General features: G+C 41.3%; 1 protein-coding gene across 2 annotated transcripts in view; it reads right to left on the reverse strand.

The window, feature by feature from the left end:
• Window positions 1–495: 495 nt before the first annotated feature.
• The window catches only part of LIN52 (lin-52 DREAM MuvB core complex component), an 87,401-nt gene continuing 67,428 nt past the window's right edge, over window positions 496–20,468 (reverse strand). For both annotated transcript variants that reach the window (XM_037031207.1, XM_037031206.1), the window contains exon 6: window positions 496–2,509. In XM_037031207.1, the coding sequence (XP_036887102.1) occupies window positions 2,454–2,509 (56 nt within the window). In that variant the 3' untranslated portion in view covers window positions 496–2,453. The remainder of the gene's footprint in view (window positions 2,510–20,468) is intronic.

Here is a 20,468-nt window from a genome sequence, read left to right on the forward strand (position 1 = left end):
GATGCAGGGGGCAGGATTCTTTCCAGCTGGCTCATCAGGGGTTTACAGGATGCATAGGTTCGACGTGTGCAAAGGGATGTGAGACTTTCTAGGAACTCAACAGCTTAGGCCAAGGCATTTGAGTGAGGACCTGGGGATTGTTCACAGATTAACTGGAACAGAGACTTATGTGCTGGAGAGGAAGGAAACTGAGGCAGAGGGTTATCAGGATTACACGCAGAGTGTTAGAGGGCAGGATAAGAGGTCCAGACTTTATCAGCAGGCATGGGGAGGTATGAACAGCTCTTCAACACTGCTTTAGGGAGTAATGAGCTAGATGGCAGGTAGGACAGACCGGCAGCTGGGAGACCATTCGGTGGACGACCACACAACCCCACCACTCACTGTTGCATGAAGGGGGAGACAGCGGAATATGTGTCATTAGAGTTGTACTTTCTGATGAATCTATGCTTTAAGCATGCAACTTGGCCCTTTGAAGAAAAACTCACTCTCCTATAAAAGGGATGTATTTATTATGACGACACAGAAAACATCATGTACCATGTACAACCTCCTAACACCCTGAAATACACACATGCACACACTGTACATAAATTTATATTATCAATATAAAAACACATTATTAGCTTTTTGGAGGACAACAAATATAAAACCAATAAATATTGCAATTCTAAAACATCTACTTACATTAAGTGCTGGTGAGCAGGAAGACAGTAAAAGAAAGAAGCCACAGCGGACCAAGAATCAACTGTGGCGCTTCAGGTTACAGACGTGTTGGTTTTGGGGAGGCATCCCAACATACTCCATGGTTTTCTCAATTCCCCTTTTGATGTCATCAACTCTTAGAGCCAAGGAAGAACGTGACATTCTGGCACTATTTTTTGTGCATACACACTCTCTTCAACCACGTTTAAGATACAGGAATGTCAATATAAGCTTAACTTAAAATTGAAGCCCCTATGGCCCACCATTCGGTTGTACACAGCATTCAGGCAGAATGTGTTCGTTCCCTCTCATACTCATCCTCTATGTCTTGTGCTCAATTTCCTCCTTCTTGTCCGTAAGTAAAATCACATGGATGGTCAAATGGCACAAATAAGAGAAAAATCCAATGCAAATTCCAGCACACGCCAGAAAACCGTCAATGGGCCAGCTATTAAACTGAACAGTGCTGCGCCCTCCCACAGACACTCGGGGCTGAACCCCTGACCACGCCATCCTTGCGTCCAAGCGCCACCCGACTGCTGCCACACAGACGCTCTCGTCACGTCTGGGAAACCCGGGGTATTTCTCAACACACTGGAGGCTGGGGCCACCTTGTGAGATGAAATATGAAGAATGTGTGCCATCAGCGTTACCCACAGGCTGGATTTTCAGATATTAACAGAGAGGTAACTGGCAAAGAGTTCCGTAAGAATTATATACTGAGGTCAGGAAATTCTTTTTCTTTCATGTGCGTGTTTCTGTCCTAAGGGGGAAACATCTGATACGTGCTGAGACAGAAAGGGGACAAGGGGGCAAAAACATCACCACTGTTCTGCAGCACACACATTCCTTTAGGGTCAATCAGAGTTTCTAGTTTTTCATCAAATGGGAACTCCTACAACCAATCCCCTTCCCCTGTCTTCAGGCCATACTGTCTCACTTGAATCTGTAACAGATTCACTAGAACTCAAAAGTCCTTTCCGTCACCTTTAAATTAGTCTTGAGGTCTAGAAGTCAATGCAACCTTGCATGGGCCTTTCACTACACGAGCTAATCCCAACAGGGACTTGCTACACAGGGACCCCCTTCCCTGGAGTCAGAATGGATGGTGGGGGCTGGGAGGTGGGGCGTGGAAGGCATTAGGGTATGGGACTATCATGGGAGGTGTGGAATTTTAAAAGCAGGCATACATGTTTAAGAGAGTCTGGTTTCTCCAGCAGGGGATTCTTGGAATCTAGCATATACTGGAGAGTTCCCAGGTCAAGCTACGTGGTCTGGTCCAGAATCTCATGGGTCTCTGGGCTCCTCGTGTCATGAATACTTCTTAGAGATCAAGAACAACTCACAAAAACCCAGCCAATCACTGTCACCACGGACTCTGCCATCACAAAACCAAATCAACTGTAGGATCCCGGGGCTCTGGATCACCTCCGGACACGAGGAAGCAGGACTTTGACCCCTAAGAACGGCATGTCCTCTGTTGTCACCAACGTCAGCAGCATCCGAGGAGCAGGTGGTCGAGGTCTGGAAGCTGACTGAATAACTGCATGGATCCCTGGGCAGAAGAGATTCTCCTCCTGCTGCCGAGCATCCTCAGCGGCGCGAAGTACCAGGAGCAGGAGAGAGGGTCAGTCCTGGAGGCATGCCCTCCAGCCTCTCCCGGGAAGCGGTGAGGTGCGCATCGCCAGAGCTGCGCTGGGAGGGGAGCGTGGTTCTGGCCCCCATTACAACGTGTCCACAAGCTGCTGCTACTTCTTGGGTTTCTCTAGAATGTTGAGGAATTTCCCCCGTGTCATCTCTCTGGCTGAAATCACAGAGCAAATGAAAGATCAATGAAGACCTAAAATCTGAAAACAGGATTATAGGAAAACTTAGTTTAAAAATGCAGATTGATTACATTGTATGCAGGGGAGCATGACAAAGTCAATCACCACAAACCCCCCAAAAAGGAGGGAAAACAAACCACTACTGACTACTAAGACTGTACGAAGTTGTTCCGAAGTTGGTAATTGCTATAAAGCACAGGCCAACTGAGTACTTTATCATCCACCCTTTAAAAAAGTCACCAGGGAATTACCCTCAAACCTCTCTCTCTCTCAAGAATGTAACTTAACACTCTTGTTCACTACCTCAGGGGGTTTGTTCTTGGAAGCTAAAATCCAACCAAGATTACAGTCTTCTCCGGGCCGTTGGTCTCTGGACATTTACGATCTCAAACCAAAGTTAGCGATCATTTACCCTGCCCTCAGTGGCAGCCTCTGGATACTGTAATATACCAGGGTTTATGTTCCCTGAGTGCAGCTCATCTGTGGATGGAGCAATAAAGTAGGGTTTATAGAGCTTTGGTCTTCTCTCTCTTGGCATTGTCAGTGCTTAGATATTTAATACAGCCAGGCAAGGTTTACGCGTCTTTCTTTGACTTTCCGCACTATCAATCTCTGAATGCTGTGGTTACAAGAGGGTTTATGCAGCTACTTTCCTGCATATGAAGCTCTGAAATGAAAGTAAACATTTCTCCATTACAAGGGTCACTCCAGAAGCCCCTGTTTTACCTCTGTCAAGCAAATCCTCAAACATCGTGTGTAGCCTAAACCCCTCTTCATCCCCATCTCCACAAACCCATTTTTCCAGACCTCTTAAATGTATTTAACAGTGCAGGAAGTGCCCAATGGCTTGCCCTGGAGGCCAGAAGTCTTCTGGAAGTAGGTAGTGGACACACAGCAGGCTGTGTCCCGTGGTCTCCCAAGAACATGTCTCCATCTTGGCTAAAGAAGTGAGGTGGCTAGGGAGGTTCCTGCAGGGACGAGGACCTTTGCTCTGGCCTCCTTGCTGCCTTTCCCAAGTCCAGAGCAAATGGTGCCAGATGAATGGGCTCCCACTCCCTCTCAGCCACTACCTAAATTTAACAGTTCCTGGTTAATTTGTACAATGGAGAAGTAAAATAATTCCAACTCTGTAACTACAGGAAGGCTTTTGGTCTCGGCAGTCTATATATACTCCCCACCCTTCACAAGTTTCTGAGCTCCAACAAAGAGAAAGGAAATCCCATGAACTAGGAATAAAAAATCTCAGCGCTGGGTCTTGTCTCATGTGCTCACAACCCCACCCTGTCTCAAATCACACGGACCATTCCTCCCTTGGTGAATTTATACCAAACCCTATACTTTCAAAGTTCCTATCAGATTTGCAATTACTTGCTTATATACTTGTTTTCCTCTGCTGAAGTTTAAAAATAGAGGGCAGACACTGTTTTTATCATTGTCATTATTATATTTCAATCCTTACCTGAGGATTTTAAATTTTTTAAATTGCCTCCTTTCTGCTTTATAGTGTTTTTTTTTGTTGTTTTTAAGATTATTTATTTATTTATCTTTAGAGGGGAAGGAGAGAGGGAGAAAAACATCAATGTATGTTGCCTTTCGTGCATCCCCTGCTGGTAACTGGCCTGCAGGGAACCAGCGTGCAACCCAGGCATGTGCCCTGACTGGGAATTGAACCGCAATCTTCTGGTTCGAAGGCCCGTGCTCAATCCACTGAGCTACATCAGTCAGGGCAGGATTTGTTTATTGATCTTAGAGAGAGAAGGAGTAGGGGAGAGAGAGAAAGATCAATGGGAGAGGGAAACATCAACTGGTTGCCTCCCACACGTGCCCTGCCTGGGGATCGAGGCCACAACCCAGGTATGTGCTCTGACCAGGAATCGAACATACAACCTTCTGTTGTACGGGATGATGCTCCAACCAACTCTGCCACCTGTCCAGGGCTGTTTTATTCTTTGTATCACCAGCACCTAGCATAGTGCTACACCTAACATCTGCTGCCTAAATGTTGGCTGGATGAATGATACACAAAAGAACTACAACTAAATAGGTTCACAACAAAGTTAGTTTCTTTCCTTCCACGGACAAACAATAAGGCTTGCTAGTGGCCCTTGGTGCTTCATTCTCCGTATTGTGGGGTTCTTTTTAAGTTTACCTTGCCTGTCTAGGAAGGAAAATAATTTCCGTCGGTGGAAACAATGCCAGATTGATGGAGACTGGGGCAGGGCAGGGGGTGGTGGAGGGGAACAAGGACTACACTAAAGGAAACCCAAACAATAGGTACGGGGCCAGGGCACACTTGAAGTAGTGGGGACCACTCTGTAAAGTACATGATTTTCTAACCACTTTGCTGTGCACCTGAAACTAAGACAGAACAACACTGAAAGTAAATTATATTTGAAAAATAAATTTAAAAAAGTAATTTTCCTGCTCATGGGAGTCACATGACTTCTTCCAGAGAACACAGGACTCGAACTCAGTTTAAGTTCCAGCTCTAGCATCTAGCAGCTGGGCGACACCAAGAGTCGTTACGAGCCTCAGCTCTTCCTCTGTACAGAGAGTAGCATGTTAATGTCTCCCGCCTGCCCTTCTGGATCCTGAGCAGTGAACATGCTTGGTATAGTGGTTTCATTAACGATACCTTTCAGAGGAGGGTAAGTAGCCTGCTGCTTCTCTCGCACTCAGTAGTTCCTGAATGAATAAATGAACTAACTGTGGTAAGGGAGGCTAAGGCTCTCAAAGATCCATTCTTTGGGATCTTTCCCCTCAGCCTGATCCTACAGAGACTGACTTAGACTTCTGGCCTGAGTGGGACTCATCACTTGTTTCTGCTGGATGGGTTTTCTGCCTACTCTCCAGTTCTCATTATGGACCTCGGGACGGCACCAACTGATCCTGCAACCTGGCTAGAAGCAGCTGCTCTGGAGACCAGACACGGGTAACACAAAACTGCTGGGGAAAACAGAGATGTGTTCCAAAAATACTGGGCCAGGAACATTCTACTGGTCTTACTAATTATTTCTGCCTGCTGCTCTTCAGATTTCCTGATTCTTTATTACTTTTTCCCCAAATTGGAGAATGACCAAGATTTTAAGACTTAAAATTTTAAAAGACTCAATATAATCAAGTGATCAAAAGGATTTAACAGGAAAAATAATGGATATTCCAAAGTCTCTCAGTGGCAGGCTCTCCTTGAATTTAACCAATCCTGTTTAACAACCCCTTTCCACTCAATCATTCCTCCCCCTTCAACCTAATCTAAGTGCACAGAGCTGCAGGAAACCACTGGAAAAGTACAAGTAATTCAAAAGACATCACCCTCTGCATGGGAGGGGAGAAAGTTTCCCGACTCGCCAGTCCTATATAGGAGATATACGAATTTGTGACACAGCGGCTCCCTAAAAGAGGGCTGTGCCCTATAAATCACACCCTACGCACCAACCCCTTTTTGTGCACAGAGAAATTACAGTGGGTCAGGGGCTGCTCCAGCGCACGTGCCCTCCTGTTCACTTGTCATCAGTGATGTTAACATCTCTGATTAATTCACATACCCCTTATTTTATTCCTCATTTCTTTCTCCTTGCTCTCCTGCAGTGTGAAGATTCTTACCGACCTGATACAGTAATCACCGCCTGCTAGCCACACGCCGCCTACACCTAGTGAAATTGTTTAGTGATGCCAACCGCGCTTTTAATTTGCAAGACATCAGACACAGAGGTAATTTATACCAACATCTGTTCATTTTTGACTTCTGAAACAAACTCGCACATGCTGCTACAAAATCCCATTAGGTGTAGGGAGACCGCCTTCTGCTACTATTCTGTACTCTTCCATACACACCCCTACCTTCCAGTGGGGTTTCACATGTAAATGCATTTTACTAACAAATTTTCACCAAGGATTTCAAATCTCTGTGGGGAAAGCCCTTAGGGATGTCTACAGTTTGCTTACAGAGGACAGGAAGGTGCTTCTATCCCCCTGACTACTTCCATCCCTTCTTTTCCCCAACAGTTACAGCCTGGCATATTCTAAATTACCGGCCTGGGTCAGAGTACAGACTCCTCAGTTTGGCACTTCTAGTTCCTCCCTTTTCTCCTGTTTCTTTTTTTCTACAACGTGCTAGGAGATAATCCTAGAGATACAAAAATTGCTAGACAAAGTTTTATCTGGAGTCAATACAATTTCTTAACTATTCTCGCCTAATTCTGGATTAATTCTCTAGGATTACAGGTTCAACGGGAAGGCAACGCTGCTTCCACACTCTAATAACTATGCCAAGAGGGAGCCACTGGTCATCAGCCACCAGAGTGTGTGCTGTGCAGAAGAGAAGCATGACCTCCATGTGGCCATGATTTACAGGCCCTCTGATGTAGAGCAAGCTCGTGAACTGAGAGCCACACCAGAGACTGTCACCCTAGGGGGAACAGGGGAATGGCTGCACAGAGTGTGGGTGAGGATGCCACTGTACACATTTAAAAGCAGCAAAAGGATAAACCACAATCAACTTCCGGGTCTGTGCTGTTTCCATCAGCCCTTTGTAGTTTCCCTAGCACTGTCAGGCTCCTGGCAGCTGCAAATACCTGGGGGTGCCTACAGAGGTCAGGGCCGTAGGGAGGACTGAACCCTGCTTGCTGTTGAAGGTGTGGTGTGGTTTAATATAGTGTCCTCTTTAAACTCTCCAACTCCTCCAGCCCACATTTAGCCTTGCCTCCGGCGCCCTTTCCACAGCAAGTGTCCCCAAACTGCCTTCTCTGCAGTAAATCTCCTGGTGGCTGGTTGGAAGAGATTCAGTGGTACAGACTGATTTCCCACCGGTGAGGGGATGGGGGATTACCATAGAGGCACCCTGATTAACGAGATTGGGCGCAGAACTCTCATGAGATTAGCCCTCTCTGCCAGGCCAGGAGTTTGCACCTTTCACCCATAACATACGGGTTTCATTACAGAAAGATTTTCCAGAGTATAACTTCCAGGCAACTAACTGCCTGATAAAATTCTGTTTGACTTTAATGTAGGAAATGATGTAAAAATTAAGTAACTTTAAAAAAATATTTATTTTTAGAGAGAGGACGGGAAGGAGAGAGTGGGAGAGAAACATCAATATGTGGTTGCCTCTCACGAGTCCCCCACCAGGGACCAGAACTGCAACCCAAGCCTGGAACCCAGGCATGTGCCCTGACTGGGAATCGAACCTGTGACCCTTTGCTTCACAGGCCCGTGCTCAATCCACTGAGCTACATCAGTCAGGGCAAGGTTAAGTAACTTTCAATGAAATGGAAGAAACTCATAATGTTTGGTTTTTAATTCCATTAAAAATAAATATTTTAAATATTATTTAAACAATAAATATTGTTTAAATATTTAAACAATTTAAAATATTTCTGTGCCTCAATATGATTAAAAACATTAGCGAGGTGGAGAATTACCTTCCAGTGGTTCGCTCACATTCCGAAGAGCAACGTCAGCCTATCTTTCAGACTCTAATGTGAGTGGCCAGGAACCAAAGGAGACAGCATAATTGCGAAATGAGCAGGGCGTTCAGCATTGGACAGGCTTGAACCCCAGCTCCTGCACTGACCCTGCTACTTAATGGCTCCTGCACTTCACTTCTACTGAGGGCAAGTCACTTAAGTCATCTTTCTAGGCTTCAGTTTCCTCATCTGTTCAAGGTGTGATAAACAGAAAGTTCACGTAGGCATTCAGCAAAGGCTAGCCATTGTACAATCACCTCTTTTATTTGAAACCAGAAGTTTGTTTAAGCAACAAGACACTGATGGGAACGCATCTTTTACAGTGCTTTACCCTGCCTAAAGACACACTGCCCCCCTACATGTGATAGCTAAACCTGTTTTTGGTTTCACAATGATAAATAAAAAACCTTAAAAATTCTTCAGTTCAACAACGTATGCAAGGAGTAAATTTTTTTTAAATTAAATAATGAGATCAAAGTAATTTCCTGGACTATGGCAGGTGAGAGCTGAATGAGCATGCCAGCAATGGAGAAAGGGGGTCCTCTCACAGAACAGTGTTCTTCCCTGTCCTATGCCCATTTGAGGTCACTCAAAACATCCCCTTGGCTATACCAAAAAAAGACAATATGCTTAGGCACACACACCAGTTACTTTATGTACATTAAAGGGGAAAAATGAAAGAATAGAGAAACCCACACTACAGTAGCCAGGATGTGGTTTTCTAAGTGAAAATGCCTTCTTGGTTTGGAGGAAAAGAGTTCTGGAGTAAGGAAGCAGATTCCTTTTGCAGTAGACACCTGTCTATTGCTGGAACGAACTGACTGTACCTTCAAATTCCATTTCCAACTGTGCAGCTGTGTCTGTTCCATTGGTTCAATCGACTGCCCATCAAATTAGAATCTGATCTGCCTCATTGATAAACCTTGTCATTCATAACAGGCCTTCATTCATTTACTGAGTGGTATATGCCTCTTAATCCTAAACCACACCACAGAACTGTCTGCCCACCACCTTCAAATCAATACGACCAGTGTTCTTAGTCCCGACTCCTTGCCCAGGTTTTCACCGGCCGGGGCGAGCATGGAGTCTCTCCTTGGCTGCTGCTCCACCAGAGGTTCCAGGTCCTCACTGAATGAGCACACGGGCAGCACCAGGAGTGGCCAAAGGAGGCTGAACTACTGATTTCTTAAAAAGAGCTCAGTGCCAAACAAACGGAAACACGAATGAATTTTGTCTGCATAGCAAACACACTCCAGAGGTAAAACCTGCTGGAACGACGCTGGGCATTAGAGGCAGGCACTGTAACTACACCAGCAGCTATTTCTAGCAAAAAGAAACACAAAATCCTACATAGTTTAGCACAAATCAGTCTGCTACAAGGCTATTTATTTAATTAGCTTCATGGAAGATATTTTGTAAAAATGATACCACTTGTTGTAATTATGGCTTTGACTCTTTAAAAATTACTTTTTGGTCCTTGAAACCTTGAGTGAATTCTAGTAACTATGACAAGAGGGATCTCCTAGTCACGGGTGTGTGCTGCATAGAAGGAAAGCGCGAAGGCGTGGATGAATGGTTAAGTTAGTCACACAGAGTGCGTACTACGTACCAGGTATTAGGGAAGATTCAAATAAATCATAAGTGGCCTTTGAGATGGGATTACTCTTCACAGGTATTTTGGTGGATCGGAGAACAAAAGGAAACCAGTGTGAGTTATAATGCTGTTTCTCTCTCCCAGGAATGTGGGAAGTTTTTCTGTCACTCTGGCGTAGAGCCAGGGTGCAGCAGAGCTGTTCCGGGGCAATCTGCCAGACGGAGATTCTTCACGGCGCTCCAGTCCAGACCTCTACATGCAGTGTACTGCTAATCGATTGCTAATTTAAGTCAAGGACTAAGCACTTTTCAATGTCTCCCATATGAGAGCAGCTGGTGCTGGTGCTGGCCCACTGTCAAGAGCAGAAGACGCTGTGAACTGAGCATGGTGTCACTGGGTGAGAGGGGTCTCCTGGAGCTGCATTAGACTTGGTGGTCCTCAGAAGGTGGTGTAATTATAATAAAGTCTACTGGCCATTCTCAATCATCTCGTGTGGGGAATTGTGGAAGAGCAGACACAAGTGAGAGTCTTTGGTAAAATCTCATTTTTCTCTAAAATACATAAAAGTAGCATTTGAAGGTGGGCAGAATAGCTTTCAGGTTTTTGCCTGAAGTTCTTCAGGCAAAGCACTTCAAAAGGAAACTGACATATCCGAGGAAAGAAAACCTGAATGCTCTATCTGTGATCAAACCATCACAGACTATCAAAATCTTCACCCTCAATTCTCAAAAAAGCATTTGGGGCACAATTTTCAGATTCCTTTTATTCTGGATGTCTTGTCTAACAGGACTTTTTCTAATAAAAGGGTGAGGTGGCTAAGAACAGTGTTCCCTCCAGTAAATTCAAAGATAATTTTCTATCAAACATTTTTTTCTTCAGTTCACAGTAAGGTCCATTACCAGAAAATGTTTTATCCAAGAAGTAATTTAAAGAAGAAAAGCTGGGACTTAGCGTACAGGTAAACAAATTTGGACAGTTCCAATATGGAAACTAATTTTAATGGCTTTTCACACAGAATAATAATAAAAAAAGAACAGAAGTATCTAGCCAACAGATTTATTCTCAGCATATAAAACATCAAGCGGGAACATAAAATACGGGCAGTGTCAGCCATGATGCCTGAAGATTGAAAGCACAAGTAGAGGATCTTAATTGTCAGGCGTTTGAAAAATGGTGTCTTCAGGGAAAGCCTGTGTTTCTCCATCAGCTCTCCTTGCCCTGCCTTCTTTTAAGAGCAAAACAAGACTAGATTTCAAATATTTGCTCCTTCTAATCATTGTTGTCTCTACTGAAATTTCAAAATAACAGCACCCCAACCTCCCCCCACCCCCCACCCCACAGATCTGCGCCCAGGAAACGGGAGCTAACAGCTTATTTGTGTCTGGCTTCCCTTCAGAGGGCCTCAGAGGTCTACTCCGAGTTCCACTTGGCCCCCTTTTCAAGGGTGAACTCAACTGAATGAAAGGCAGTGAGATCAAAGCAATGCATTAATACCCCCGGGGCGAGAACTTATATTAAATACTCATAAATTTGTGTAGAACATTCATGCTTCAGGGCCTTTACATAATAATACATCGTGGTGAGACACTTATTATGACCAAAGCCTAGTAGCTTACAGTCTTAATTTCCTCATCCATAAAGTGAGAACAGCAATAATAATCTATCATGTAAGGTTAAGATAGAACAACAACTACTCAAAGTGACTTGAGTAGTTGCAAAAAAACATTCTGCCCCAAATTAAATATCTTATCCACAGGCAAGGTTCCACTCGGAAAAATCAGACCCAGACCACAGCAGAGATCATTTCAGATGCCTTGGTTATTGAGAAGGTCCCTGCTTGGAACACCCCCACGTCAAGGCGCAGCGGGGACGAAGGCCCAGTCTTCTTGACCCCCCGGGCAGGCAAAGAGTTACATCTTCACACTGAGAAGCCAATAAAATCCTCTCTTGATTATAATTTAGAGAAGAACCACTGGATTGAATAATAATGTCTGAAACTCCCCTGGCTGTTTCACCTTGAGACGTCCATCACTGGGTTAAACATGATGCTAATTGCATTTGGATTGATTAATTTCTCTCACTCCTGTCTATTCGAATAATGCTTAACAAAATAATCATAGCACCCAGGCCAAATCTTTTCCGTCAAAGGAATGAAGCCATCAGAACAGGCAGAGATGAAAGAAATGAAGATGACCCGTAATTACTGCTACGGTGATATCATTACCATATTATACAAAATGAGTGTGTGGGGGGAGGGGACAGAGGAGGGACTGAGATTATTTTTTTAAAAAATGGAACCCTACAATCTAAGAATACAGATCTGACATCAAGTGGAACACAAAAAAAATATAGAACTTTAAAAATAAATACAAACCTTGCTCATGAAATTGCAAAATCCAACAAATACTGAGGCCCAAGATACATCAAGTATCTTGGGCTGCAAACAGGTATTATTCACACCACTATTTTTCCACCGCAATAACACTTTGTGTATGACTTGCATAGAGATTTAAGATGCTGTCTTCACACACAAGCATGCCCACAGTTACTGAAAAATTTTCCTTTCAGCCAGGGAATATCATTCTATTTTAATATTGTTAGAGTCTGCCTTGTTTGTAAACTTAGAATCTGGGTTTTACCTGCAGCCCGTTCTAGTTTAAGACATCAAAGAAAACGTCTATGAATCTTCACACATGATTCACTGGACAACAGTATGGACTTAACTCACCAGCAAGAAGAACATAAAAATATTTCCCAACTCTCTTGTTGTTTTATATGATTTTTTCAACACTTATGGTAGAAAACCTATGATTGCAGAAGATTTGAACCTTGGGTCTGAATCATCAGTTATTAGATGGCAATCTCAATTAAATTATGTAGCCTCTGGGCCTCAGTCCCTTCATTTGTAAATGGGGATCAGTAGCCACCAGACTGGATTGCTGTGAGATTTAAGATAATACATGTAAGTGCTCAGGATGTACTGGTACAAAAAACTTCCTTCTAAGATTGACTGTACAGCTATATACTGAGCCTTAAACATTGTTTTAGTTATTTTATTTACTAATGCTAATTTAAACAGACACTTGTAAATTAACTTACAGATTTTAACAAATATTTGTAAAATAAATTAAGTAGGATAATTAGAAGGTGCATCCTTTTAGGTGCATCCTTTTATTTTATTTTATTTTTTAAAAGATTTTATTTATCTTTAGAGGGGAAGGGAAGGAAAGAAGGAAAGAAATATCAACGTATGGTTGCCTCTCGTGTGTCCCCCACTGGGAACTGGCCTGCAACCCAGGCATGTGCCCTGACTGGGAATTGAACTGCAATCCTTTGGTTTGCAGGCCCATGCTCAGTCCACTGAGCTACACCAGCCAGGGCTGCATCCTTTTAATAGGCTAGAAGTATATGAAGGATATTTTTGCTAGGGTATTTTAAATATACAACCATCTTTAAATCAAAACAATAACAACAAATATTGAAATTGTTTTATTTAACTTGGATAAGAAGATACGTTTCCCTATTGTCTTTCTTTTTTAAATTTGCGCCCAAGGATACATTTACTGATTTCTTTTTTGGAGAGAGAGGAAGGGGGAGAGTGAGACAGAGAAACATCAATTGGTTGCCTCACCCAGAGGCCTGGACTGGGGACAGAACACACAACCTACCCATGTGCCCTGACAGGGGACAGAACCTGAGATCTTTCAGTGCATGTGACGACGCTCCAGCCAACTGAGCCACTCAGCCCAGAGCTTCCTATTTTCTTATCTCACAAATATTCCCAAATAAAACAAGCATATCTATTCTGAATTTGTACTCATTCAGTAATAAATATGCTCAGTGCTTTAAAGGAAAGAACATTAACACTGTGTTTCTATACCAGGTGAAAACAAGACTCTAAAACATTTATGCGTTAACTCAGCATTCTCTGCTTTCTTTCTGATTAGAGAGGGAATGTCATATAGTACAAAGAGGTTATCTTCTCTGGCTTTGGGATTAGACAGGTCTAGATCTGATTCAAAACCCAGTCACCATTTCCAAGCTTCAAGATCTTGAGCAAGTAATTTAATTTTCTGAGCATCCGTTTTCTCATCTGTAAAATGGGAATTATAAAATGGACTTTGCAGAGTCTTGTGAGGCTAAATAAAGCAATGCATGAAAATCCTTTATACTGCCTAGTATATACCATATTTTGCTGTGTATAATGCACTCCCGTGTATAATGTAGGCTCATGGTTTAGTACTACCCATGTATAATGTGCACCCTTATTTTTCCCTTAAAAATCTGGCCAAAAAAGTGTGCATTATACATGGCAAAATTCAGTAGTCATAAAGTCAATAAATGACAGTGTTAATCATTTTTATCCTTCATGTCTCAGCTCAAATGCCACCTTTTCAGAGAGGTCTTCCACGACCGCCCTATCTAAAGTGAGTCTTCTTGTGGTTATTCTTTCATGTAAAACCATTTACTTCCTTCATTGCATTTAACCAAAATCTAAAATCACTTTATTTATCTTCATGCTTCATGAGGTTCTATAGAAGTTCCTGTTGTGTCCCTAGCAAACAGGTGGTCAACTACATATCTATTGAAATAATTTATTCATATACAAGGGGGACCCCCCAAAACAAAATTTATTTATAAGAATGTATATCTATTTTTACATGTTTAAAATTCAGTCACCTTCAAAGTACTCTCCATGTGATGTAATATACCTATCAAGATGTTTTTTCCACTGCTCAAAACAGTTTTTGAACTTGACTTTGATGTCTTTTAGTGCTTCTGCCATTTTTCTAAATTTCACCTCTTCCACATAGGCAAAATGTTTCCCTTTGAGAACTTTTTTCATCCAGAGAAACAAAAAAAAGTTGCTCTGGGCAAGACTGAGTGACTATGGTGGGTGGGGCATGGGGCTCATGCTGGTTTTGGTCAAAAATTGAATACTCAGTGAGGCATAGGCAAGTGTGCTCGTAAATCGCCCATCATGGAATGGGCAAATGCACTCAAAGATTCTTCAAAAAAATTCACTGAAGCTGAATGCAGTCTCTCACAACAACACCAGCTGGTATGCAGATACATATGTGTTCCTAGAACACTCACCCAGCAGGGGAAGCCTGTACTACAAGGGGCCCATCCTCCAAAATATACTTCCAGTTTTTTTTTAAATTAGGTGAACTCTTATTTTTTTAAGAGTTCAATATCAATGAATATCAATGTATGCTTGCCTCTTGTGGGTCCCCTGCTGGGAACTGGCCAGCAACCCAGGCATGTGCCCTGACTGGGAATCGAACCTCGATAAATCCACTGAGCTATACCAGCCAGTACTTCCAATTTTTTAGGGTGCCCCTTCATATGAGGAAAGAGGAAGTCTGCTTCCTTTTCAATTCTTAGTTAACCACCATGTATTAGAAATTTTTTTAAATCTATTTATTTATTATTTTTAGAGAGAGGGGAAGGGAGAAAGAGGGGGAAAAAAACACCAATGTGTAGTTGATGCCCCCTACTGGGGATCTGGCCCACAACCCAGGCATGTGCCCTGACTGGGAATTGAACTGGTGACTTTTTGGTTCACAGGCCAGTGCTCAATCCACTGAATCACACCAGCCAGGGCTAGAAATCTCTGATCTAGTAAAATTACACAGGTATTTTACCTGTTGACCCAGCAGTTGCATTTCTACAAAGCTTTTCCAAAGAGATAGCGGCAAAAATATCAAATAGGGTTCATATGCCTACTCATTTCAGCACTGTCTGTAATACGTAGACTGGAAACAACCCAAGGGTCCATCAATTGGGAGGGGACTGGTATAACTCTATTATGGAGTACTGTTCAGCTATACAGGGGATAAATGATACCTATATACTGCTATAGATAGGTACTTTATGTAGAAAATTTGGACAAGGGGGAAAATACATAGGTTTACTTATATTTTCAGAATGAACAATGGAAGAATAAAATTTAGTATTAGTTTTTACTAACAAAGATGGTTACTTAAGCGGGGGAAAGAGATGGAAGGTAGACACCTTTGGATCCTCATTTTATACATTTGACTTTTAAAGACCGTATGTTTTATACACTAAAAAATAAAATTCATTAAATAGAAGAAAACAATCTCTGTTTTCAACAATCTTGAAAACAATTTGAATCTACAAAATTTGGCATAATCACACACACAAAAGTTTAAATAACTTTAAAAGACATACTGTGAATAATTTAAAAAGACATGTCTCTACAAGTATATATCCTAAGGATATACAAAAGAAACAAAGAGAAATCTTAAAGTACATATAGTATACTTTAAGTATATATAGTGTTTTACAGTTACATGCAGTTAGTTCTTTTGATGTTAATTTTATTGTGAATTTGAGGAACACATATTTAATCTCCCCTTTATGCCTTGGTTCTAAGTTCCTCTTTCCGACTTGAGTGACAAACTTGTGGGGCTGTTTTTGTTTTAGTTGGTATTTGATGCTTAATCTCAGTACCCTTTACTCTCAATTATCAAGTTTTGATAAAACAGGTGCCATTTTCTTTGTTAAGAGAAAGCAGGTCACATCATCTGCCAGAACGCAGTTTATATGACTTATGGCTCCATTAAACTTTTTGAAAACTTAAAAATTTAGTAGTTAGTAACCCTTTAATAACTTTAATTTGAAATGGGCATATTGATAGGAACACAATTCCTTTCTCTCTTTGGAGAAAATACTTATTTACCAAACCTGTCCAAGGAGAAGGCCTAGAAACAACGCTGGTCCAGTAACAATGAACACAGTCCTTGGATTTCTACTAAAAGCCACCAGGTTCCCTGGAGAAATGGATGAGACTGCAAGTCTGAAGAAGTAACGATATCATGATATGTTGAAAACAAGGAAGTTGCCAAGATTACTAGGGTCGCAACAAGTGACATGAGAGTCAACCTGAAGAGGTGCACATTACGTGAAGATGGGGCAGTTTTGGCTGTCAAAGAATAATGATTATAGTAGATTGAAACACATCAAAAACAAATATCTATAATGTTTTTAAAAGCCCTCCGTCACTTCAGCTCATTTTATGTTCTGAAAATTAATAAATTAAAAGTGTGTGTGTGTGTGGCAGGGGGAGTGGGGAAACCTAGCATTTTCCCTACCTTTCCTCTTTGGACTGTATTTCAGGGAAATCAAATAGTTAATCTATTAAAATAATAAATTTATCATTATTATTATGAAAAGGATCGATGGACACAACCTAACCCATGGATCTTCACTGAAGCTGTAACAGAGGCCAGTCATATGCTGTCTGATGTGAAAAAACAGCAAGTACACAATCTCACTTATGAAACATTCTTACCAGAAAGACTGAATTTAAACCCATTTATTCTCTAACTCTGCCAGATCACAGTAACTTGGGGGAAAAGAGGAAGTTGTAGAATGCTGCCACCAGGCTAAAATCATCCAAATCTAAAATGCGGGAACTACTACAGGACAGACGACTCAGGTTTTCAATAATTAAACAGCATGAAGACCTGTAAACAGCACAGAGAAAAAGCACCTGGAGGAAGGAGGGAGCTCGGTGAGGGAGAAGATCAGGAGACCGAAGACTCGTGCCAACCGCACGCACTGTCTGGCCTATGTCTGGATCCTGCTCCAGACCGATCAGTTCTAACGATACACAATTTTGAGTCACACTGGACATGGGCTATTAGTTGTCATTAAGGAATTATTATTTCATTTTGTGTAATATGGTGGTGGTATTTTTTAAAGGGCCTTCTTGGTTAAAGACACATACTGAAGTATTTATGAATGAGATTGGTTTGCTTTAAATCACAACAAAAAGTGTGATTTAAGGGGATGGACATAAAAAATGGCATAAAGTTCACAATTACTGAAGCTGGAGATGGGGGTGTGGGGTTCATTGTAGCATACTCTATAGTTAGTATATGCTTGAAAAATGTCCACAGTAAAAAGAAAATCTCAGCAAATGTTCTCTGGCAATACAGCTTTCTCTCATTATTACTGTAACATAAATACAATGCAGTGTAGGCTTGGAAACAGGTGGACAGGAAAAGCTGTAAGAAAGCGGGTGATTTTTCAAGTCATGAATGTTTACTTCCATGGTTAAATTCTTTGGATGAGGAATAAATTATACACAACCAAACAATCAAAAGTGGATTATATATTTTTAAAAGTCTATCAAATCTAATTTGGTTTAAACCTATTAATAAGGAGCTGCTGCCTTCCAACCTCTCTTAATTATTTAAGAACTCACACTGATCTAAGAGCACAGTTTTCAATTTATCCATAAAACAACTATGAGGGAAGTTCCCTGGCTTGACATGTTGCTCCCACAAAATTTTCTGGGAGTTGAAGAGAATGAGCTGAGTCCTTGGTTATTCACTTACTGAATCTTCTCAGAAAAAGCTGTAGAGGTCAGTAGCAACACTAACTTTAAGGTACTGGACAACCCAACAGCTAACAAGTTACAAAAAGGAATAGCTTAATGTACACTCTACTAGTCCAGCTACATTTCTACCAGTTCGCCCCATGCTATCAACTGTGTGTGCAGATGATGACCTCATTACTCCTCCTTTGCTCTGATCGCCCTTCTCCTTCATAGATGCTGATTTATCCAATTTAAAACAAATTACTGGTTCTAGCTGATAATTTGATTTTTAATTGTTTGCACCGGGCTTCATGTGTGTATGTATGGCTCATGTTCTTAACCTGACCAGATTATAATTCATAAATGGAAGAGACTATTAAAGATAATTTCCCTTACAAACTTATAAAAATGTACAAAATATAGTAGCTATTCAATAATCCTTAATTTTAATAAATATTTTCCCTCTAAGATCATGTAGTAGTACAAAGGCACAACAATTACTGTGCACTTGATTATGATTTCTCTTAAAAGTACATCACAATCAGGTAAAAACTTGACTATGTTGTGTCTCCTTAGCAGGTCATATGGTAGCAGTTATTTTCTTTGTGATTAGAAATAACAGCTGTAAGCCTTCTGTTTTTCCTGAATATTCAGTTTTGATATATCTGAGTAATCTTATTTACAACACTCATCAATTATTAATTTAAAATTAGGACACAAAACATTCTCAGCCAGAAAATTATATATACTGTTTGTAATAGTCTACACATCACTGAAACTCCAGAGCTTAACCTGTACATAGTTAACATACAATACACATGTACTGAATGAAAAAACACAAAACACTTTCAATGATAGTACCAGCCAAATTTAGGGTCTTAAACACAATTTATGGGTAATCAATATGGCTATATATAACAGAGGGGAAAATATGGTTAATTAGATGCTATATAAACATTTACTATAATGCTTAATAATTACATTTAGAATATCTTTTGCATTAATTTTATTTGCATTCAAACCAATACAGAAGTAAAAAATGAAAGAAGTACTTTATAGATGTCAGACTACTAGCCTAAAATTTGAAGGGTGGCAGAGCCTGGCCGGATGGCTCAGCTGGTTGGAACATCGACCTGCACACTGAAAGGTTGGGGGTTCAACTACCAGTCAGGGTGTGCATGGGAGGCAACAGACGGATGTTTCTCTCTCACTCCCTTCCTCCCACCCCCCTCACTAAAATCAACAACAACAACAACAAAAATTTTCCTCGAGCAAGAATTAAAAAAACAAACAAAAACATCAGAAGGTTAGAGCTCTCACCTAGTTTTAGCAGCTAGTCAACAAGTTCTTACTGTGTGCACATTATATGCTCTTCATAATTGCAGATGACGAGATACCAAGAGAGATCCACCAATCTTCCTCAGATGACACCCCCTCCCCTTTGGACACTCGGGTTTGATCATCAACAGCTTCACTGTGCTTTGTAGATACCCAAAGAGAGCTTTGCAATTATAAAGTAGTTTCCCCCCAGGACCTTAAAGAGAGGTCAGGTGGGGAGACCAGGATCAGATCCTATTTCAGCACAGGTCTTTCAGGCGGGTTAGTCAGCATTTATAACCTACATCAGTGGTCTCAAAGTGCGGTCCTAGGACCAACCACAACAGCGTCACTCTGGGAACATGGGAGACACACAAGTTCTCAGGCCCCCATCCCAGAGCTACTGAATTAGAAACTCTAGAGTTTGGGCCCAAGAACTCATGTTTTAAAAAGCCCTTCAGGTGATTACAATACAAGCTAAAGTTTGAGAACCACTAACCTATATTATCCAGGCTCTTTGATTTTGTCTCTAGTTCTCTATAATTCTAATTCTTTACTGAAAGAGGAGGCAGGGTTTTGTTTTGTCAAAATTATGAGCACAAGCCCTGGCTGGTATGCCTCAGTGAAAGCACTGGCTGGTAAACCAAAAGATTTGACAATTCAATTCCCAGTTTTGGGCCAAGTTCCCATTTGGGGGAGTGTGAGGGGCAACCAATCAGTGTTTCTCACACAATGATGTTTCTCTTCCTCTCTTTCTCCCTCCATTTCCTGTTCTCTAAAGACAAATAAATAAAACCTTAAAAATTTATTATCACAATGCATATATTTCTTACCATATAGCTAAAAGTAGAGGAGACTATCTTTGAGTAACAAAGGGAGAAATTAAAACACTCAACCAAAGGATCAGAATTTTTACCAAAACTTAATCTGTACCTCTAGTGCCATGCATTGTTCTTAGTGTTAAGGTTACAGTATAATCCTTAACTTTTAGAATCTTAGCAGGAGACAGACTAGAAAACAAATAATTATCAAATAATATCATCAAAGCTATCAGGAGAAGTATATAACATATTAAGAAGACAGAAATGGGGACAATTAATTCTGCAAAGGATTTGGGTTGGATGGATGTGAAAAGCTCTAGAAAAGGAGTGATATTTGAACCAAGCCTTTAAAAAGGAATGTACTATCTAAGAACACCAGGCAAACTA

This window comes from Sturnira hondurensis, unplaced genomic scaffold, assembly GCF_014824575.4.
Source record: "Sturnira hondurensis isolate 20B ecotype Veracruz unplaced genomic scaffold, ASM1482457v3 Scaffold0021143, whole genome shotgun sequence".
In the NCBI taxonomy this organism is placed as follows: domain Eukaryota; kingdom Metazoa; phylum Chordata; class Mammalia; order Chiroptera; family Phyllostomidae; genus Sturnira; species Sturnira hondurensis.